The sequence below is a fragment of the Onychomys torridus genome, chromosome 1 (assembly GCF_903995425.1).
Source record: "Onychomys torridus chromosome 1, mOncTor1.1, whole genome shotgun sequence".
Lineage (NCBI taxonomy): Eukaryota > Metazoa > Chordata > Mammalia > Rodentia > Cricetidae > Onychomys > Onychomys torridus.
In genome coordinates this window covers 34,426,024-34,448,293 of record NC_050443.1, presented here as the reverse complement: position 1 = coordinate 34,448,293, position 22,270 = coordinate 34,426,024, and the positions used below count along the sequence as shown (strand labels likewise).

General features: G+C 42.1%; 1 protein-coding gene across 2 annotated transcripts in view; it reads right to left on the bottom strand.

The window, feature by feature from the left end:
• The window catches only part of Prmt3 (protein arginine methyltransferase 3), an 81,218-nt gene that overhangs the window by 41,819 nt on the left and 17,129 nt on the right, over positions 1-22,270 (bottom strand). For both annotated transcript variants that reach the window (XM_036203085.1, XM_036203093.1), the window contains 2 exons: positions 19,453-19,574; positions 11,180-11,279 (listed from right to left, as the gene is read on the bottom strand). In XM_036203085.1, coding sequence (XP_036058978.1) covers positions 11,180-11,279; positions 19,453-19,574 — 222 coding nt within the window. The remainder of the gene's footprint in view (positions 1-11,179; positions 11,280-19,452; positions 19,575-22,270) is intronic.

Here is a 22,270-nt window from a genome sequence, read left to right as displayed (position 1 = left end):
TATGTACTGCCCAGAATTTTTTAAAAAAATCAAGCAGCAGGAGGAACATGCATTCCTCAAAGAGGTTCACAGGGCACACTCACACACTAGAAGTTCTCGAGAGAACAGGGCTGCTGCCGTACTCTGAGCAGGCGTCACACTTTTCCACTGGAGTTCGTCTGCTACCAGCCATGTACCAGCTCAAGGAGCAGGACCCTAGTGTAACCAGGGAATGGCAGTGAACCCTTCCCAGGGAAAAGGTAACGGAATACCCAGGGAAAGGAGACACTCTTGGGGGTCCTAAAAAGGCCATATTCTATTAATACACTGCACAGTATGTACTATGCAGACAGAAATGCTTGTTAAATCGGAATCTTTGCACTGAGTAAAGTGAATCATAATTTGTGTCAAGGAATTATTAAGAGTGGGTTACCCCAGGAATAGAAAGATCACCTAAAGTTGGGCATGGATGGTGAATGCCTTTAATCCCAGCACTAGGAAGGCAGAGGCAGGTGGGCCTCTCAGTTCAAGGCCAGTCTGGTCTACAGAGTAAGTTACAGGACAGCCAGGCCTACTCAGAGGAACAATGTCTTGAAAAACCAAAATCAAAATATTTTTAAAAATTAAAACAGAAAGAAAAAAAAAAACACCCAAAAACTGAAGGCCTGGAGCTTAGAAAGATGACTTAGCAGTTAAGAGCATTGGCTGTTCTTCCAGAGGACTGGGCTTGGTTCCCAGCACCTACATGGTTGCTTACAACCATCTGTAACTCCAGTTTCAGGGGGATCCAATGCCCTCTTCTGACACCAGTCACACATGTGGGGCACAGACACGGTCAGAACACACGGTCAAAAGAATGACCCATGGTGAACAATGCCTTGGGTAACTGTGAGAGGCTCCAGGGAAAATGGCAGAAGGCCTTTTATCTCAGGTGCATTTTGTTCACTGGACTGTTCTAGAATGTGATTTCACACATTTACATTCAATTTATAAGACACGTTTATTTTTGTAGGATGTCAGATCATAGCTATAGAATCCAACCTGGTGTCTCCTTTCCCTGGGTATTCCATTACCTTTTCCCTGGGAAGGGTTCACTGCCATTCCCTGGTTACACTAGGGTCCTGCTCCTTGAGCTGGTACATGGCTGGTAGCAGACGAACTCCAGTGGAAAAGTGTGACGCCTGCTCAGAGTACGGCAGCAGCCCTGTTCTCTCGAGAACTTCATTATATCCTGAATCTGGATACGGCCTTCTGCCTTGCTTTCCTGCTTTCCCACATATAATCTATACTGTGTACCAGACAATCATACTTAAACTGGTCTGTGCTGAGGAAAGGGCTGCTCTGTTCATATTTAGTATGTGCTTACTGACATTTATTACATGTTCTTCTGAACTCAAACGACCTTCCTTGGCTCACTGCTTTCTTTGTTACATTCATGTATAAAAGTATACTGAAACTGAAGTAAGGTTATCTACAGCATTAGACTGTAGCCCACCCCATTCTTTCAGGTCCTCACATGCCAGGTTCAGCAGACAAGATCTGTATATGTCAATGGAAGTTGACACATACATTCAGGCAAACTATTCACATACAAAGCCTGCTTTCTTATACAAATCTGGACCACCTGCCTATGGGTAACACTACTCACAATGGGCTAGGTCCTTCCAAATCAATTATAAACTAAGAAAATGCCTCACAGGCTTGCCCACAGGCCAATCTGGTGGGATCATTTTCTCAATCTAGGTGCCTTCTTGTAAAAGGATTCTGTATCAAGTTGACATAAAACTAGCTAATACTCTCAATATATTTTTTAAAAATTATTCATTTAATTAAACTAGACAATATAAAACCTCTCAAAATGTCTTTAAAATTCATAACTAAGAAATACAATTTTAAGCACAATAAAAACAATTTGCTCAAACCATCCAAATCAGTTCCAATTTCAACTCTGAGGATCTCCGATAGAGTAACCAAGGGATGTAACTACTCATGCATAAATACTCTCCATAGATGCCAGATCTCTGCTCCCCATTTTCCACCCAGATGTTACTGGTCTGGTCAGAGATTTCCAAAAGCAAAGAATTCTATCAGTTCATTGGCGAGACTAGGCATAGCACCTGGCACTCATGGAGACCAACATATCTGACACAGACTCAGTGGTGACGGGCTTTCATCAGGGCTGCAGGGACAGAGTGAGACAGCTACATTAAGTCAGTTCTTCCCTTTCCGCCTCCTCTCCTCTCTTCATGGCTCTCTCTGATCAGGGTTTCCATTCTAATGCAAGATTCTGCCCCCATATAAGCTTCTACTATGTCAAAGTCCTTGTTAAGCCTTAAGTTACAGAACAGGGGAGTTGGCTGTGTGTGGTGGAATACAACTTTAATTTTTAGCACTCTGGAGGATCTCTGTAAGTTTGAGACCATCTTGGTATACATAGTGAGTTCCAGGACAGCCAGGAATACATAAAGAGACGACAAACACCACCACTCCCCCCTTCCCCCACAAAAAACCAACAAAAATAACCAAACAAAAAACAGAGGTGCCAGCCAGTCAATGGGAAAACATCCCCTCAAACAACAAATCATACATGTCACAGCTGGAAGCTTTGGAACACTACTGAAGACTCAGCTTGACAGGTTCACTGTTAACTGGTTATCCTGCTATTCAGGTAATTGCTCAATTGTTAATCCATGAAGTTGGATTTTTCCAAAGTCACTAAGTATGCTCTCTTCTTTGTCGCTCATCCACATCTATTTCCTTGACTATTTTGTCTAACCAATCATAAATGGCCCTACAATGAAAGCTCCAAGAAGTTCAAGCACATGGTCCACACTGTCTGGAACAGCAAGTTCTGAATGAGCAACAGCATGTAACAAGTATGCATCCACACCAATAAAATGAAGGAGACTTGCTTTGAAAATGGCACAAAATAAAGTTAGTTATTTAAAGTGATAGTTTCTTCTTTAAAACTTCAAACTGCTGAGTACTAAAAATGGTGCTGACTGTGCTTTATAGAGAATGTCATTGAATTATCTCACAGAATACATTTGTCACTGCCATCACCTCATGAAGAAACCAAGGCTTAGAAATAAGCTTAAGCCTAAAAAAAAATCCAGTCGCATAAACAGTGAATGAACTAAAGCAGACTGTGAACCTACCTGGTCTGATGACAGAAGCCAAGGTCTGAATTTCTATTTGATTTGCTTAACTGGAAGATTACATGTCTGTATTAAGATGACATAGGTACAGCAGGACTCAGGTATTCTGAAGTGAAATGTTAAATGGGATCAGAATTTTAAACTATGTGAATCAGAATACTTCAGAGTGGCATCTTAGTGAGCAACTGAAACACCAGCATGAAAGATGACAAGTGGAATTAATACATGACACTGAGAAAAATTGATTAATGCATCTCATTAAAAGTAAGTAAGTGACTAACCAGGGCTCACAGGGGCTCACAGAGACTGAACCAACAATCAGGGAGCCTGTTTGGGTCTGAGCTAGGTCGTGTGTGTGTGTGTGTGTGTGTGTGTGTGTGTGTGTCTGTGTGTGTGTCTGTGTGTGTAAAATGGTTGTGTAGCTTGGTGTTCCTGTGGGACTCCTAACAGTGAGAAGGGGGTTTCTCTGACTCATTTACCTGCTTTTGGGACCTTTTTTCTCCTACTATGTCGCCTCATCCAGCCTTAATATGAGGGTTTGTGTCATCTTATTGTAGCTTGTTAGTCTGTGTTTGCTTGATATCCCTGGGAGGCCTGCCCTTTTCTGAAGGCAAACAGAGGAGTGGACATGAGGTTGGGGGTATGGGGGGGCCGGGGCTTGGGGTTGGGATGAGAGGAGGGAGGAGAAACTGAATTGGGATGTAATATATGAGAGGAGAATAAAATAAAATAAAGTAAGTTGGTAAAGATGGCGTATGAATTGTTAACAGCTACTGTCCTTCTTAACTTTCCAGTTTGCTAACTTCATTCTACTAGACTTCCAATGTGACTAAACAGCCTTTAACTTCCTGGGAACTGTCCTTGGTTCCGAATCAAGTCATTTATTACTGATACCAGAAAGCTTTGCACCTAACGCCCCAATCATCTGTGGTGCAATTCAGAGTATAATTTCACAGGCTGCTGCCTCACCTGTAGGGCACCATCTGGAAGGATTATACCTGATAGTGCCTCCTATGATGCTCATGGGGCATTCTTCTTTCAAGACTGACATTTACTTTATAAAATTAAATACTGCATTCGTCCTTCAACTCTTAAGAGCCACGAAAGAGCACATGGAACACAGGGATGCAGACTCACATTCGTAAAAACAGGAGCCTGCACCTAACATGCTCATATCTTCCTGGTACAGGTTCACTGGCAACTAAATAAAGGCAGACACTTTGAGTACCAGCTTCTTTCCTAATTTCAAATAACCAAATGACTAAAACACCCTTAGGCAAAAACCAAGTTAAGAGATAGTTAAAAATAAAATTATTCTGGAGAAAGACTGTCAACAAACAGTCATATGAAATAATTTAGAGGAAAAGAAAGATTGCTTATACCCAATAACAAGACTGTAAGATCTAACCTATAACATACCTACAGGATCTAACGCATCTATCAAAATTTCTGGATGAGTACATTCAACACTGCGGTCAGTATCATCAAACTGCCTTGCAGATACCCCAAGAGTGGATTCAAGACCAAGTGTAAGAGGGAAAGGGATAAAGTTTATGAAAAATATTTTCACCTTCTTAGTGGGGGAAGGACCAGGGACTTTGACATCAAAACTCAGACCTCACCAAAAGGCACAGAAAGAGACACAGGGCACACTTACTCAAACAGTAGGAGTGTAATCTAGTGTATCTGTCATGAAAATCAGTACAGAGGACCTCAAAAAACTGAACCCTATCACAATAGGACCCAGCTTTGCCACTGCTGGGCAAAAACCAGAGGATCTTAAACATAAAGCTGACAAATTGTAACCTGGGATCTCTTACGTTAGGGACCATCTGTATTTGTTACATAAGAAATCCACTCAAATACAGAAACAGGCTAAAGGGAAGGACTGGGGGTGTGGTTCAGAGGTCAAGGACTTGCTTAGTATGCACAAGACTCTGGGTTCAATTGCCACACAAATACAAGCGAAATAAAATGGGAAATGGCAGAAATATATATGACATCCTAATATAAATACTGAAAACATCCAGTAACATAAGTGTCCATGAACATAAGCGTGGGGCTGGAATGCACAGTGCCTGCACCTGATTCTGCCACACATAGGATGCCAATGAGCACGTTGGGGATGGAGACACACACACTTCAAGAGGGCAATCACAGATTCTGGTGGAAGAGAGGGATGAGTCCTGAGAGACAGGAAAGATGAAGGATACATTTTCTAGTATTTTTACATTAGTGTGTTGTCAAAAGATGATACAATTGCATATGTGTAAAATAAACATTGGTCAAAGGAGCTGTTTCCTAGTACTTCATCTGATGACTGCCTTCTGTGTGAGGAAGAGTGAACATGAACCTCAGCAGAGGCTGCTCCTGCTAGGCATCTATGTGCAAGCCACAGTCCTGCAACACCACGGTCCTCCCACCAACCCCTGACCACACACTGCTTACTCTCTAGTGCCATGGTTATGGGGAGAGCAAGAGCCCCTTCCTCTACTTGCTACTCATCTGGAAAATGCTGATGTTTAAAACCGTTCTTCCACTAGATGGCACTCTGATCTGATCAGTATAAGACCCTCACTCTTGCACTGTGGCAGTGTTTTAGGACAATTCAAAAAGGAACAACAGCATCTCAAGATCAGAATACACACACCCTTACCTTACTCCTTACCTTACTCCAGACTCAGCTCTCACAGCTGAAGAATATAATGCATTTCTAAAGCAAGAGTCCCCACATCAAATCAGGGGAATCATTAATTATAAGCGGGTAGTCCACACTTATAAGAACAACCAAAGTATTAGTGGCACCCTTAGCAAAGACAGTCGTATTAAAGAAGTGTGCTATGATCTCAATGTGTCTCCCCAAATTCATGTATTAAAACTAAACCAACAATGTACTGGTATAATGGAAAATAAGGAAGGCAAACCTATTTCTCTCATATGCAGACTTTGTATTTAAAAAAATTCATACATAGGACAAGAAAATAGATACTGGAACATAAAGGAGCCTAAAAAGAGGGGACTAAGGGGGCAACAGGGGAAGAATGGGAAGAATCATGTTTTCTCTCGTGTGAGTCAACTTGATTTATATGCACACATTTATATATAAGAATGACATGAAAGCTGTGTAGAGGAGGCAAGCCATGTACGGAGAGCACGGAAGGGGAAGGCAGGCTAGACATGTATGAGTGACATACATATGTGAAAATGTTAGAATAAAGCACTTTATATTGTATGCTAACTAAAAGTTGACTATAAACATGGGAGATGGAAGGAAAGCTAGCCATGGTGGAGCATGTCTATAATCCCACACTGAGGCGGGAACACAGTGAGTTCAGGGCCAGCCAGGGCTCTATGTGACGTCAGCCTGGAAGACCCTGTCTCAAAAGAATTGAACTCAAGACTTTTACACAGGAATTGAGCTATTAGGAGGAAGCTGCTCACATTTGAGGTAGTGGACTTGTCCCCTTCTGTCCTTGTCTATATGAAGACAGTGTCCAGCACTCTAGGGCACACAACAAAAACATATTGTCTTGGCAGTGGACACCAGACCTTGACCAGACACAGAACCTGCCAGAACCTTGACTTTGGACTTACAGCTTTGCAAACTGTGAATTTTTGGAAATTTTTATTGTCTATCTACAAATTACCCAGCCTCAAGTACTTTGCTGTAGTACCATAAACACTAAGAGTGACTCCATAATACACACACACACACACACACACACACACACAGACATGATTTCAAGGCTATAGGAAATGATAACTAGCACTATGTTGGGAGAATTAAAATAACAAGACCTCAATCTCCAAATACAACAAATATATAATAAGAAAAGACCATCTTGTCAGATGCATGGTAAGCTTCTACCCTACTGGTATTTGCTAAACCTGGTGAAGAAGCAAGGGGGTGCAGCTGAGGTGAGACTGCAAGAAACTGCCCCATCCATTAACAAGGCTGGCCAAACACAGTGAATTCTGTAACCCACCCAAACAGCTTGGTACTGTTTCCTCCTCACTCTACCCCACTTTGAAGGACCTTCAAGCACAAATCAGCCTCAGGGAATAAAGCCCTAATTTAATGCTTGATGTGGCTCAAAGAACTGAGGCAAAGCCAGTAATCTAAAATCCTGCCAAAGTCAATAAGGTAAATTCCTTGTGTACTTCCTGTATTTCAAGTTGACAAGGGGCTTTGTTCCGCTGTGTGAATGAAAGTTCCCAAGAAGGTGTATCTATAAAGGCTGACTGACTGAATTCCAAGAATGTGGAAGGCTGGAATGCCGCAGCTCCAGAGCCAAGTTATCTTAGGCCAGTATCTGTGGTGATATATTGTGTACCCCAATAAAGCTTACCTGGGGATCAGAGGACAGAACCAGCCACTAAATTAGAGATAGAGGTCAGACAGTGGTGGCACACACCCTTAATCCTATCACTCGGGAGGCAGAGATCCACCTGGATCTCTGTGAGTTGAAGGCCGCACTGGGCTGCATGAGAAACAGAACCAGGCAGTGTTGATGCACACCTTTAATCCCAGGAAGTAATATGGCAGGACACAGAAAGGTATATAAGGCATGAGGAAACAGGAACTTGCTCTCTTGAGGCTGAGGATTTTGTAGAGGCAAGCTAGTGGCTGGCTGTTCTGCTTCTCTGATCTTTCAGCTTTCACCCCAATATCTGGCACTGGATTTTTTACTATAAGACCTTTTAAGAGTCGCGCTACATCTGGAGCCCAACGTTTGTAGCACAAATTCACAAAAAAGCCCCTTGCCTGTGGCCTTGCAGGCCCCAGCTCAGTCCTGAGCTGCACATGACCAGAGTCTCCATCCTATGTGGGCCAAAGTCCCTAACCAGCTGGATCCAGATGGCTGGATTTTTCATTTCTTCGCTCCTGGTTGTGGACTTTCCTCCCATCCCCAGGCAAGTTTATTAGGGTACACAGTAAGTATCATGCCCTGAACAGCCATTTATTACCTACCTCTGTGTGACACAACATTCTGTGAATGTTAATGTTAGGCAAATCTGCAGAGCCCATGCATTTGCAGGAGGAAGAAAAAAACAAAGTGAGGCACAGCAGCTACACAACACTCCACGGCAGCTCCTTTCCATCATTCCACACAATATGTGAGAGGATAATGAGCAAAAGATGTAGATTTCAGCCTGGTAACGAGCACAACTTATGGAACACTCGGACATTACTCAGCATAAACCAGGAATGGAATTCAAAGATGAGAAAGTAAAGCAACAAGATGAGATGCTGAAAACCAGGAAAGTGAACCAAGGAAAGACTTAGCAATCACTACATAAGACAAAAGCACCAATGATCAGGAAGGACTGGAGGAAAATCTAACATAGGACAAGGATTAGAGACTGAAAAAAAAATCTTATCGGGAGACCAGACACTCAACACACGAGGTCCTGAAGCAGAGGCTGTGACAGAGCAGATGCATCTAAGACATATCCTAAATGAAGAATCAGACGATTACAGCCCAGAAGAACATGGCCTCCAGGGACACTAGACACAGGCTCTCCATAACCAGACATGTATCTAAGGTCTCTTCAGTCATTCCTACATGAAAACAAAACACCTGCAGGGGGAAGAAATCAGCCTGAAACCAATGGAAACGGTTCTGTGGGAAACAGTGTGGTCCAGGAAACTGTCTAGCAGCTAAGGCAAGAGCAGACACTCACAGCCTTCAAATCAGGGGTAGAGGACTTAAGAGCACATGAACAAGAACTTGGGACCACAGTCATGTTGAAGAGATGAATGAGAAGGACGGAGAGGCCACGGTCAAAGGAGCATTGGCACCAACATTCTGACAGTGAACAGTGGTTAAGAGACAAGCACTAAAATCCCATCATAATGTCTACAGGATGACTTATCAGCCGTGAAGATGGGAAACACGGAGTAGGTGCCACTGTCCTCCTCATCCAGGAAATCAAGGTCACAGCTGTTCTCCAGAACTGAAAAGGGTTGCTAAGAACAGACAAACCCAGGATGACCCTGAATGTCATGTCTAAAAGGAGGGAGAACAGGAGGAATCCTGGCACCGTCTCTGCAGGGCCAGGCCTACTGTCCAGGAGAGCCATCTGGGCAGTTACTCAGCCATTCTATGCTTCACAACCCAGCCTAGTGACTCATTCATTCGCTTGTGCTACTGTCTGAAACTGAACAGCTGTTTCCTGAGATGTTAGGATGCACTAGAACCATCATGAGACATATGTAAGCAGCAGCTCACCTGATCCTCACAAAAGCCCATGAAATGAGTGCTTACTGTTTCTGCATTTTACAGAGCAGGAAACCGAGGCAGAGAGGTTCCAGCACATGCCCCAGAGGTAATGAAATGAGGCTGAGCTCAGGCAGTCTGACTCCCAGCAACATCTTCAACCTGCCATACACCATCTGCCTTCATACTCACACAGAAATTCACAAATACAACTGCGCCGGGGCCAATGAACTTCTGTCAGGACAAGATCTCTTGCAAAGAGAGTCAGTCCCTCATCATTTATTTACACGGAGAATTGTGATGGAATCTGCCAGTACCAAGTGAGTTGTTGCTCATCCTCTGGAGAAAAGGTTTAGTAACAACGTAAGCTGTGACGCTGTGACAGAAGCTTCAACAGAAGTGCAAAAGGTCAACTGAAGTGCAAGAGGTCAACTGAAGTACAAGAGGTCAGCCCTGAAAACATATGCACACAGGTACCATTACATGGACTGAGCATATATATGTATCTAGGAACGAACACACACACACACACACACACACACACACACACACACACACACACACACACCCCGAAGGGGAGGTAAGGAAATGGGGTAATGATATAATTATATTATAATTGCAAAAACATTTATACAAATAGTATAAAATAAAATGGAAAAAGAAAGAGTTTACGCAGGAACAAACTGCACACATCTTTAAGGAGCAGACAGCCAAGCAGAGGCTGTCAACAGACGTCCAAGGTCTTCCTTCCACAAATGAAGAAACGGAGAAGTAAGAAATGTAAAGAAAAAAAAGCAGTGTCCACTGAAGGAAATTGCTTTCTATCTTTCCTCATCTTGAGCCACTGCTACGGCTAGGTGAGATTAGTTACCTCAGGAAACACTGTGGTAATTAAAGTGGTATATGCTTAACACTCCATTTTACATTACTTAAAAATTTCCCATCAATAATGCATATGTGAGCTTCTCTCCCTTAAAGCAGAGGAGATCAGGAAAGAGCACATGCTCATAGTACCAGCTGCAAGGGCTTCACCGGCAGGCCAGCTGACCCCAAACACAACACCCATCAGCTTGAGAGACCACAGGACTGCAGGGCCCACCTCTTGGAATGATACACTAGGCTGATCCATGTCCTGAAAACCTACTTGCAAAAAAGAAGAAACTGAAACATAAACTTTAAGGCTAAGCTGTCCACACCCAGGTGATGCTCGTTCTGAACTAGACACCAACTATTAAACCTTCACACTCTGAAAGCTCCCAAAAGTTACTGCTATATTGCTGGATAGTCACTATGTCCATAAAAGAATGATAGAAAATTGCAGCTTAAATTGTTTTTAATACATTTATTACATGAAAATACAGTTTAACATACAGAACTTTAAAAGAAATCTTCAAATTTCCATACAGGAAATCTGTCACTGAAAAGATTTTATCAAGTTGTATCAATAATTCCTATCCATTGGTAAATACCACCATTTAATTATATACTTAAATATTCTGCCTTGACTCAAGCTTTTAACACACTCTATAAGGCTACATAAGACAGGTCAATGAACTCTACAGGGTGTGAAAGGCCACTGATGGCACAGCACATGGGCCTGAGAGGCCAGAGCAGGATGGAGACACTTGAAGGCACAGCCCTAGCCTATCCTTCTTAGCCCTTGGAGTTGTCCCTACAAACCTAGAAATTTGCTACATCTGCCTGCAGAGGCCACAAAGTCAGCACTATCTAAAACAGCTCCCGCCATCATCATTTATCAAATATAATGAGTAAAACTGCTACCATGTTCATTTAAAAGAAAATTGTTTAAACTTTACTTACCATCCACTCTGATATAATAACATCCACCTTTTCTACAGGAAGACTCACTTCTTCAATCTTTCCTTTAATTAGTATAATGGTATCTTCAAGCTTATTTAGTCTGAAAGTTATAATGAATTAGATCAGCCTGTTAAATATTGTATTTATTTACAAACTGTATAAAGAAAAATCACCATACTTTGATAACTCAGAGAAGACACTGCACCGCTAGATTAGGGTAGCCACTCCAACACTTATCCAGTCCTGAACTACCGATCTCAGTGAACTTCTGCAGTTAGAATGGACATTCTGAAGCCATGAAGCATCATTTAGGGTTTTACACATTACGATCAATCAAACTTTTTCCATGACTCACGCCCTCTTGCCTGCATTCTCTCTCCTCATCACCTAACATTAGCTTCTCTTGGTTTCCTTTCTAAGTGGTATACTATACCCACACTTACACCTGTTTACATATACACACTATACATTATAGGCTAGGATCATGAGGTGTTTTTCCTGAATTTCTGTCGCCTAGCTTAATATATTTCTCATGCATTTTCCTGTATATTTCATGATTTAATTTTTAAGCTGAATAATATTCCATTCTATACATGTACCACATTTCATTTTGCATTCATCTGCTGACGGGCATCTAGGCTGGTTCCATCTCCTTGCAGACAGTTGACCAGAGCAGCAATAAAAATGGATGTGCAAATATCTCTGGCAGGTAAGTGCTTGGGTGTGAATGGCTGGGTCATATGTAGTTTTAGGTTTTTGAGGTCTCTCCAAACTGATTTTTTTTAATGGCTGTACTAATTTGTACCCCCACCAACAACAAATAAGGGCTTATCTTTCCCCACATCCTCTCCAATATTTGTTGTCAGATTTCTTAATGACAGCTAGTCTGACTAGGGTGAGGTGGTATGGAAAACTAGTTTTAATTTGCATTTCTTTGATGACTGGGGATATGGACAGTTTTTAAAGTAATCACTGGTCAGTTGTGTTTCTTCTTTTGAGAACTGTTTCATCAGCCCATTTGTTGGCTAAAAGTCTTATTGCTTTGGTGTTTAGTTTCTGCATTTCTTTGTAAATTCTAGACATTAGCCCCTGCCTGAAGCACAGCTAGCAAAGCTTGTCTTCCATGCTGTGGGCTGTCTGTGTGCTCGGCTGATGGTTTACTTTGCTATGCAAAGGCTGTTTAATTTCATGTAGTCCTGTCTGCTGACATCAGGGACTAGCTCCCATGCCACGAAAATTCTATTCAGAAAGTTCTTGCTGACTCCATTGTTCCAGTGTGTTAAACAGACTCTAGAAGCTGGTTAAATGGCATGATTTTTTTTTTGCAGAATGCTCACACTGTTGAACAAAGAGCCTGCTTAAGTCCCTTTGCCTGGGCATTGTAAGTGTTAGTGATGAGTGCCCCAACAGCTCTGGTTAACAAGGCAGTAACCCTGAACTAACCACAACACTTCAGCCTGAAAAGAAATCTGCATGTATGAAGAACACTGCTCCACGGGGTTATGGTGTCTTTAGAAACAAAGAGCAAGAGTAGAAACAGCAACAAGGAAAACAAAGGCAAGGTTCCCAGAACTAGTGAGTGACAGCAATAAGCAAACTGGAAGCCGGGGCACATAACACCCTCCCCTACTGTAGCTGCCCACTCTCAGAGAACTTGCTAACCTCCATGCCTAGTGGAACTCATGGTAAGAGACGGCACTAGCACCCAGCCTGTTCGCTGCACAGGCTCCTGGGGGACCACAAACTGGTGAACATCATGGACACACCTCAAACATGGCACAGAATAGCAAAGTCATTACTGTGCAGAGGAACTAACCAATCATATAGTATTTTCAGACCAGGCATGGTGTTATGTGTTTGTTATCACAATACTCATGAGGCTGAGACAGGAGAATTGCCACAAGTTCAGGACTGACTTGGGCTACAAACAAAATCAACCAAACAAACAAAACACAAAACCACCAGATGAAAAAGAAAATTTCTTGTAACCTTGCCCAAAGGTACTCATACCGCTATATGCTTGATGACGAACATGTATTTTTCAATCCCTCCTTTTCTGCAATTTAAGATGATAGAAGTAAAATGACCATCTTAAGAAGCAAGCTGTAGATTATGTTGCTATCTAATTAAACCACGTTTTCAATTAGAGAACGTGCATTTTAATTACATGGAAGTTTTACCCGTGCTGAAGAGACTCGCCCTAATATCAAGGCATTACTGTACATTAAAGCATTCATTGTAAAGTATACTTTGCTGAAACACTTATACTTGGGTGACCATGATCAACAACACATGAAGGACGATGATTGCTAATTCTCAGAGAATCCTATCCCCCCTCGAGTCTCCCTCTTGGAGACCATCTTGAACTCACTATGTAACTGAGACTGGTCTTGACCCCTGGCAGCTTTCTTTCTTTCAGCACTTAGGACATTTCTAGTCTGCAGACTCACACTAAAGGAATCATCTGAAACACATGCTTCCCTGCATGGCTTCTTTAGTAGGCCTGTGGGTAGGTGTGAGGATAAGAGGGCTTTCCACTTATGAGTTAGGTTCTCTGGAGGCCCTTGCTCACTTATAGTTAACTTCAAACTGTAATATCATGGCTATCTTAAAAAAAATTCTATGCAAGAAAAGAAAGGATGAGCAAAGCAATAAATAGCTTACCAAGAGGGGCTGTTTAGATGACTTAAAAAAACAAAACAAAACAAAAAAACAACCAAAAAAAGGAAGCAAGGGTATTGCTGGACTGTGGTGGCACACGCCTTTAATCCCAGCACTCATGAGGTAGAAATAGGCAGATCTCTGTGAGTTCAAGGACAGCCTGACCTACACAGCAAGTCCCAGGACAGCCAAGACTACACAGAGAAATCCTGTCTCAACACACACACACACACACACACACACACACACACACACACACACACACGGGAGGGGGGAGTCAAGGAGAATTATATGGGCACTACAAAGACTTATTAACAACCCTGCAGATACGTCAAATGGGAATGCATAAGCATGACTGATGCCAAAACAGACTGGCATGAGGACTTGAGAGGATGGCCAGCAGCAGCGCCCAGGAAGTCAGCAGGTGGGTCTATCCAGATGACTCTCAAATCCCACAGACACGTGTGAGGGCACATGTGGAAGGAAACTGGCACAGCAGTCACGGAAGCCTGTCTGACGGGGGAAGGGCAGAGAATAAGGTGGATTCAGGCTCTCATCCTGGGTGATGGTTACTGTATGTTTATTTTCCTCTGAGATTTTTGAATACTTATGCATTTTCCTGCTCACTTATGTTTCTGCATTTGTTTATATCTATGTTGTATTTCATGCAAAAACAAAAAAGGAAAAATTGCTTCGTTTTGAATTTCTCCAAGGAATACTTTGAAAATACTATATATAGCTGCTTGCTATTTTCTACAACACTAAGGCTCTAGCAGCTATAAACAAACACTTCATGCTGCTTAAAGGAGCAGCACCCCATCCACCCACACACCCACCCATGCAGCCACATCTCAGGAAGGCTGTGTGGAGACATGGCCTGCTCTGTGAACAACTGTCTGCTTGGGTGATTTACGATCTTGCTACAACTCACAATGCTGCTAGCACCAGAAATCACCCGCTCAGATATGGATGTAGAGAAGATAATTCAAAGCTACACAGAAGACACAAAGTTCCATTGTTCCCAGGACCCCCAGGTGGATTTAGTTTGCTCCACACAGTTTTCAACACCAGCTGACTTCTCCCATTAAGAAAATATCTACAGACTGAACTTAGAAACCCAAGTGCACCCCAGTCTTACTTTGAGCCTTAAAGCATTCTAAATGAATCTCTTTAGCAAAATCTGCTGTAAAACTAGTAAAGCTTCAACTTGTGGGAATATTTCTCTGTAATAAAAAACCCTTTAAGCAGCTCTCAACTAACCCAATAAGCACCAAATTATCGATTTGTTCTAGCATGGAAACTGCACTAAGCAAAACCCTCTCCACTTATTTCCTGTCTGCAGAGCAGCAATCTCATCTACTTCATTAAGATACTGGAGAGGGGTATCAAGGGAGCTGACATACACCAGTGCCCTACAGAGAAGGTCAGAGCGGGAAGAGGATGATGAGCAGCACAGGGTGCCATGAGATCTCCACGGTGGAGCTGGTGCCGGGAGAGGCCTCGGAGAAAGAGCTAGCAGTGTACCTACCACATGGAAGAGGCAGGGGTCACACCAAGAGTTGAAAGGTGAGGCTGACAGAGTCATATTTCCTTAAGACAATGAAGAGCCATTTATGTATCTTTAGAATAAGCAGTGTACCATTAAGTTTGCAATCCACTTTTGCCTAGTGATTTTGATATACAGACACGGTTAACATTTTAAGAAACATGAGAAAATACACAAGTAAAAAGCAGAGCATCAGGGGAATTCACAATCAAGTGAATGACATTTAAAAGTGGTGACAGATGGTCCTAAAATGCAAAGAAAAGAACACAGGTATGTCAACAAAAGTTGAGAGTGAGTGACAAGAGGTGAGAATACTCTAATAGGTATAGCACTGATGAGCTTTCAGTTCAGTGAGACAAAACCACATTATTTCTTCACCTTTTTTGCCCAAACATATTGAAATGACAATTTAAAATGTAATAATAAAAACAGAGGTTTTGTAAGAGGATATCAGAAAACAACAAATTCTGGTTATTTGGTGGGAGAGAAAACCAAATCAGGCAAACCTATGCAGAACCCAGCACTCAAGTGCACAGAGAAATGAATAAGCCATTCTTCACAACACAAACGGCAAAGGGAGCACAGAGGTCCACGAGGTGGGTGTGCCAAAGGGGCTGAAACATGACTATGAGAATGTTGCCCTGACCAGGACTCCTTCTCCACCCCTCAGACACCAGACCCACCCCAGTTTCCTTACTCACAGCTGTATAATCCCTTCAAAAGAAATACTACCTGGTAGATAAACAAAAGGGGAGGAGGATCCAGACCTCAGAGGTGAGCCCAGGACAAGGCTACTGGTTGAGTTCTCCACTTCCGGGGCATCCATCGGCACAAGTCACAATACAGTAACTCAGCCGCTACCACAAGACAAGCAGCAGTGAGGACAGTCACCACATTCAGGCAGATAAGGAGGCTCCAGACCCAAGGAGGGCAACTTAACTGGCCTTGAACCTGTGCTGTCGTAGGTGTTGAAAATTCTTCAATCTAGTTGCTCACCAGACAGGTGTCCACAGGAGCCCCTCATGTCCCTGCCGAGCCAGAGGAGCTAGCATTTCAGGAAGCCTGTGCCAGCTCTATTCAGTGTTGCTAAGTGCCCACCAGCACTTCGCTTTGCAGGTGTCAGGGGAGAAAAGATGAGAGTCTAGAGGACACTTATATAAACAGGAAGCAGGTAAAACAGGCCTGTTATTCTCTTTATTCTGTTTGTGGTGTTGGGGTCAAGCACAGGCCTCACATATGCTAGGCACATGCTTGGCCGCTGAGCTATACACCTCACCAGGCTTTTCTTATCTTGTTTAATACACTAGACAGAGGCAACATGAAAGACTGCGCCTTCCATTTCACACTGGGGCTGAAAATACCACACTGTGAACATGAGATAGATCAGCTTTCCCATGAAAACTCTCCAGCTATGTCAAAGTCTAAATGATGAGCTAGCCGTCCATGGCTGAGCTGGGGAGAAACCAGAGAAATGGCAAAATACAACCAGCAGAGACCTGAGAGTGAACGCAGTGTGTAGCTGTGTGGCGGTTGAAGAGCTTTGCTACCCTCATGGAAGTTTATGTTCTGAAATGATTACTCTCTGCACAGTTAAAACATGATAGCAGCAAAGCAATTCCTTCTCTTCCATGTTTTAGTTTTATTTGCTATACTAACACCTCTGAAATCCTAAGTATATTTTCATACAGGCAACCTCAGAACAGGTGGTCAAACTATTTTTAAACTTTAACACACTGATTTAAAATAACTAAAATGTATCTGACTCTAAACTCAATAGAAAGAACTAAAGAAATGTTAGTAGTTTATTAGTAAGTGGGGGAACCTATAGTTTGAGCACTCTTGGTAAGTTACTAGTAATTAATTTGAACTAAGATTCAATACATGATTGATGATCCACTTACTGATATGGTATATTAGATTATGTTAAAATTCTCCCACAAAAATAAATAACAGGATGGGCTGTGATAGACAAGAACATAGTCAGAACTGCTGCAACTGGGCATCATGATCCATGTATCATGTGTGGCTGAAACAGATTAGGGTACGCAGCTATCTAACAGTTTCAAGAAAATTAAAATGTAAGTTTTAGCAAAATAAGCCTGATTTCCTCTCGGTGGCAAATGTCCACATTGTAATTTAAGCAAGACCACCTAGCACAGTGAGATAAAGACTATAGAAACACCAGTATTAGAATACAGCTATTGCCTCTGAAAATATCCATCCTTAAAAAGACACAAAAAACCTAGAGTGACAAGGTATTCATTCAACAAGCAGCCAGAGGCAGTGGCCTGCCCCAGCACCAAGAATTGTGACAGGAAGTTACTTCCTCAGCTGGGATGTCCACCTCTCAGCTCCCACCACACAGATGTAAGAGAAGCATGTGCAGGGGCACCACACTCTAAAATCTACTACTTCTTGAGATGTCACTGTCACCCTCCATGAGTGACAAAGTGTTAAGACACCACAAAGGAAAAGAGACTAAAAAGAAGCTGTCCTGTGTATGTATCACAGACACCTTCCTTCCTGCAGCGGTGTCAAGGCTGTGTTGCCAGCTGGTGGGGCTTTGGGGAAGTGCGTGGTTAAAGAGGGCACAGCCTTCATCAATGGGTAGGTAAGTCCACCTCATGATGTCACAAGGACATGGGACTAGGGAGCAGGGACTAGCTGGAAGAAATAACTACACCTTGAAGACAAGACCTTGCCCCCTGGGTTTCCCCTGACCCATACATCAAGTGAGTTTTCCTCTACACCCTTCTACCCAAGTATTCTGTAGTCAGAAGTTTTTAGCATTATCCCATAGCAGTATTCTGCCTCAACTCCAACATAACAACATAAATCCAGCTGACCCTGAGCCATGACCTCTGAAACAGTGAACTGAATTAAGTTCTCCTGCAGAACAGAGCTCATCATGGAACTGAAACCTGAACATGTACACATAAATTTGGGCTGGAGCGATGGCTCAGCAGGTAAGAGCACTGGCTGCTCTTCCCGAAGCCCTGGGTTCAGTTCTCAGCATGCACACAGTGGTTCACAACTGTCCCGGAACTACAGTTTCAGATGCTTCAATGTCCTGTTCTGGATTCTGCAGGCACCAGGCATGTGCACGGTACACATATATACATACACACAGACCAAACACATCCAATTTTCCTTTAAACTAAAAAAAAAAAAAAAAAGTTCTAAACATGTTTCTAAACTTGAACACTATACACTTGAGTTCTACAGTTCAGATACAATGAATGTGAACATGACCATGTGCAAACATGTATCTAAAACTCTTCAGAACTGAAACAAACTATCCTTTTCCATCACGTCAATAAAACACAAAATTCAATTGAAGGCACGGGTGGTCCAGTTCTGCAGGATCAAGCTAGTACATAAGTCTTGCACTTTCTGGCAAAAGTGCCTTGCTATGATCTTACTACCAACAGTGAGTTTTCGTTAATTGTTCTAAAATAGCTTTTCCTTCAGATGGTGTCTATCATGTTTGTTAGCACAAGCGACTGAGATACCTGCTAGATGACCCCTAGAGTGACAGTGACATACTTAACTGTGCATCAAATAAATGAGAAATAAAAGCCTTTACAAAACTGCAGAATGGCATACACACAGCCACAACTTCAGCTCACTTCTAGCCACTACAGAATTTACTTTGTATAATCAGGAGGAATCCAGCTGATGCCAGAGAATAAAAACAGAAGCTCAGTCTTTAATCTAACTTTAATGTATGTGTGTATATATAATATAACTGCTGAGTCCTAAAGAAAGTATCACTGACAGATTTGCTCTGGGGAGTCTTGTGTTAATATCATCCTATGATAGTTTCTGGTTTTATATTATAATCTTCTGGGTCAAAACAGCATAAAAACAATTCCATAATAACTGTCAGCATGACTTGGCATGCAGCTCCAGCTCAACACAACTTAAGATTTTATTGTGCTGGTGGATTTTTGCAAAAAGACAAATATCTCGAGTATCTTTTACTAGACATTTACTAAAAATTATGAAATGTGTAAATTTTCAAGTCCAAAATTAATTATGAATTGAGTGTTAAATGTATGCCTACCTTATGATATCCATAGCCTGGTAGAGGATTTCAGACTGGTCAACTGCAATCACTTTCTTTGCCCCAGCTTTGGCAGCAAACATGGAGAGAATTCCAGTTCCACACCCAACGTCCAGAACAACCTGGAAAATAAAACAGCTACTACTGAGGAAGGCCTTGATTTCCAACTGCACAAAATGTGAGAATATTTGGGGATAGGAATATCTTTTGATAAAAAGTTTAACTTGTATGTGCAGAAACAACATATTATGGGTTATTGTAAATTAATAACGGTGCAGTTGGCCACGGTCTTCTACAATTAGGCCAACACAGCTAAATTAAAAGACTGCATAAACTGAGTAATTCTGTGGCCAGCATAAAGGTGCTTTACCCTGCTAATTGCTAGAGTCTAACTGAGGCTCAGTGGTTCTAAATTTGGATAGAAACAAGCCTTTCAAATTTGAGCAAAAGGAATTAAGGTAGATCTCATACAATTTAGAAACAGTTACAAAGGCAAAAGGGCACATGAGGGAGGAGACCAGAAGGAAGGGCCAGGGAACATGAGTGGGAAGAGGATCTCCCAAACACTTTGCTTGAGAATGTCACAGTAGTATCTAATGCCTTCTGTGCTAACCTAAGAAACACCTGGAGTAAACTGCCAGGCTTTAGATCTTTCATTGTCATTGTAGCCCGCAAAGCTATAAATTTGTACCAAATATGTGTCATTCCAGGGCCCATCTACTTTAAGCACCAGGTTCTGATCTTGGTGAGGAATTCACCAAGCAAGCCAAAACCCTATCTTTGTAGTTTTGAGACTGGATGTCACTGTAGCCCAGCCTGACTTTGAATTTGCAATTCTCCTGCCCCCGTCTCCTAAATGCTGGGATTATAGGAGTGTACAACCATGCCTCGCTCCCCAAGTCTTTGTCTTAATACAATTGTTTTAGAGAAATGAACAATATGAATAAAAGAATATAAAATAATGCCAAGCAGTGATGTAGTACAAACTGGAATAAATACTAGAGCATGGGGAAAGATATATACTCCTTTTAAGTTTTAAATAGGTTGGAGAACACCTCTGATTAATATTATTAGAGAACCAAGCCTTAATAGGACTGTGTTATGCAAAGATCTGGGTACATAACTGCTGTGGAATAATCTTTTTGTACCCTGTGAAGATGTGTCTTTGCCAATACTTCTGATCCATTTCATAAAAGGCTAAGTGGCCAATAGCTAGGCAGGTAGAGGTTAGACGGGACTTGTGGACAAAAAGAGAGCGCAAGGAAGAGAGCAGAGTCACCAGCCAAACACAGAGAAAGCAGATGAACATGCTGAAAACTGGTAGAATGTAGATAAGAAATATGGGTTAAGTTTTAAGAGCTAGTTAGTAACAAGCCTAAGCTATTGGCTGAGCAACTATAATTAATAATAAGTCTCTGTGTAGTTATTTGGGGAGTCAGTGGTCATGACAAAAAACCCTGCCTACACATAACCAAGGTGACATCCACAGGGCCAGTCTACTATGAGGTAAGACTATGTAACAAACACCCAGGATGTGTACCAACAGGACAAGCACAAATAGTATCCTCTGTATTTATATGTGAACTACATAAAATATTGTTTCTTATTCTTTCTATTGAGTTGCTAACTTTCTTCTTTCCAATGTAACCTTATATCAGAGTTCTGTAGTTCAGTGGAAGAGTGTGCACAAACCCAGCACAGGTTTAAATTTTTTACAACAGAAATAAATCAAGCAATCCTTTAGAAGTTCCGAGATTATTTATAACGTGACTCAGCTGCTGTGGAACACTTTCCCTGAGGGATAGAAATGATATCTAACCCCTCCTTCAGGGTACCAAGACAAACCATGGTTCAGAAGTCCAACTTGGAAAGCCAGTGAGTTGATGGGGCTTACTTACAACTTCCCCACAGCTGCACAGATGGAGTCCCCCTTCAGCTAATCTTCTTCCCTCTACATACTTTAGCACCTCCCCAGACCATGAGGCCAGTGTGATTAGAGTAGAATTAGCTTACAAATGGCAAGAAGATGCAGGAAGGGGAAGCTGGAATCTCAGTGAGGGCCCAGTGACCCTCTAGACCTCTTCCTCCCATGAGGCAACATCAGCAATCTCTAAGAATTTTCTTTTAATATCATTGAAAACAAAATAATTCTGTCAAGTTCCAAGTAAAATACACCAAAACAGAGAGAAAGCAGTAGAACACACAGTACAAATGTACAATGTGGCTACATGCAGCATGACAGTGTGGCAAAAGCTCCCAAAAAAGTTCATTTTTGTGACGAGGACAGAATCCATAGCATCTCCCAAAATCCTCATTAAAATACAATTTGTAGAATTAGAAATAAAAGGTTGGAAAGGGCCTGATAAGCTTGATCATATGCTGCACTGGCAAAGGTGTCTAAGGACACTGGATAAATAAACAATTATAATGTATCAGGGAAAGATATTCCACACTGTTAGTCATTTGGGAAATGCACATCTGAATTATAAGCACCTCTCAGACACATTAGGATGGCTACAGGACAGAAAACAAACTAAAGTTAGCAAGGACTCAGAAGCCTTGTGCATAGCTGGGAATGGAAGAGAGAAAACCCACTCTAAAAAACTATGTGGCAGCCTTCAAGACAATTCCAATTCTGGGTACATCTCCAAACAAAGAGGGTAGGTTCTCAGAGGGCATCTCAACATCCATGTAACAGCAACAATATCCGCAACAGAGAGAAGTATAGAAGTAACCTGACCACCCACAGACCGATGGATGGATACCAGGGCATATACAAGTGTCATCAGTTTACCCAACCTTAAAAAGGAAGGGAATT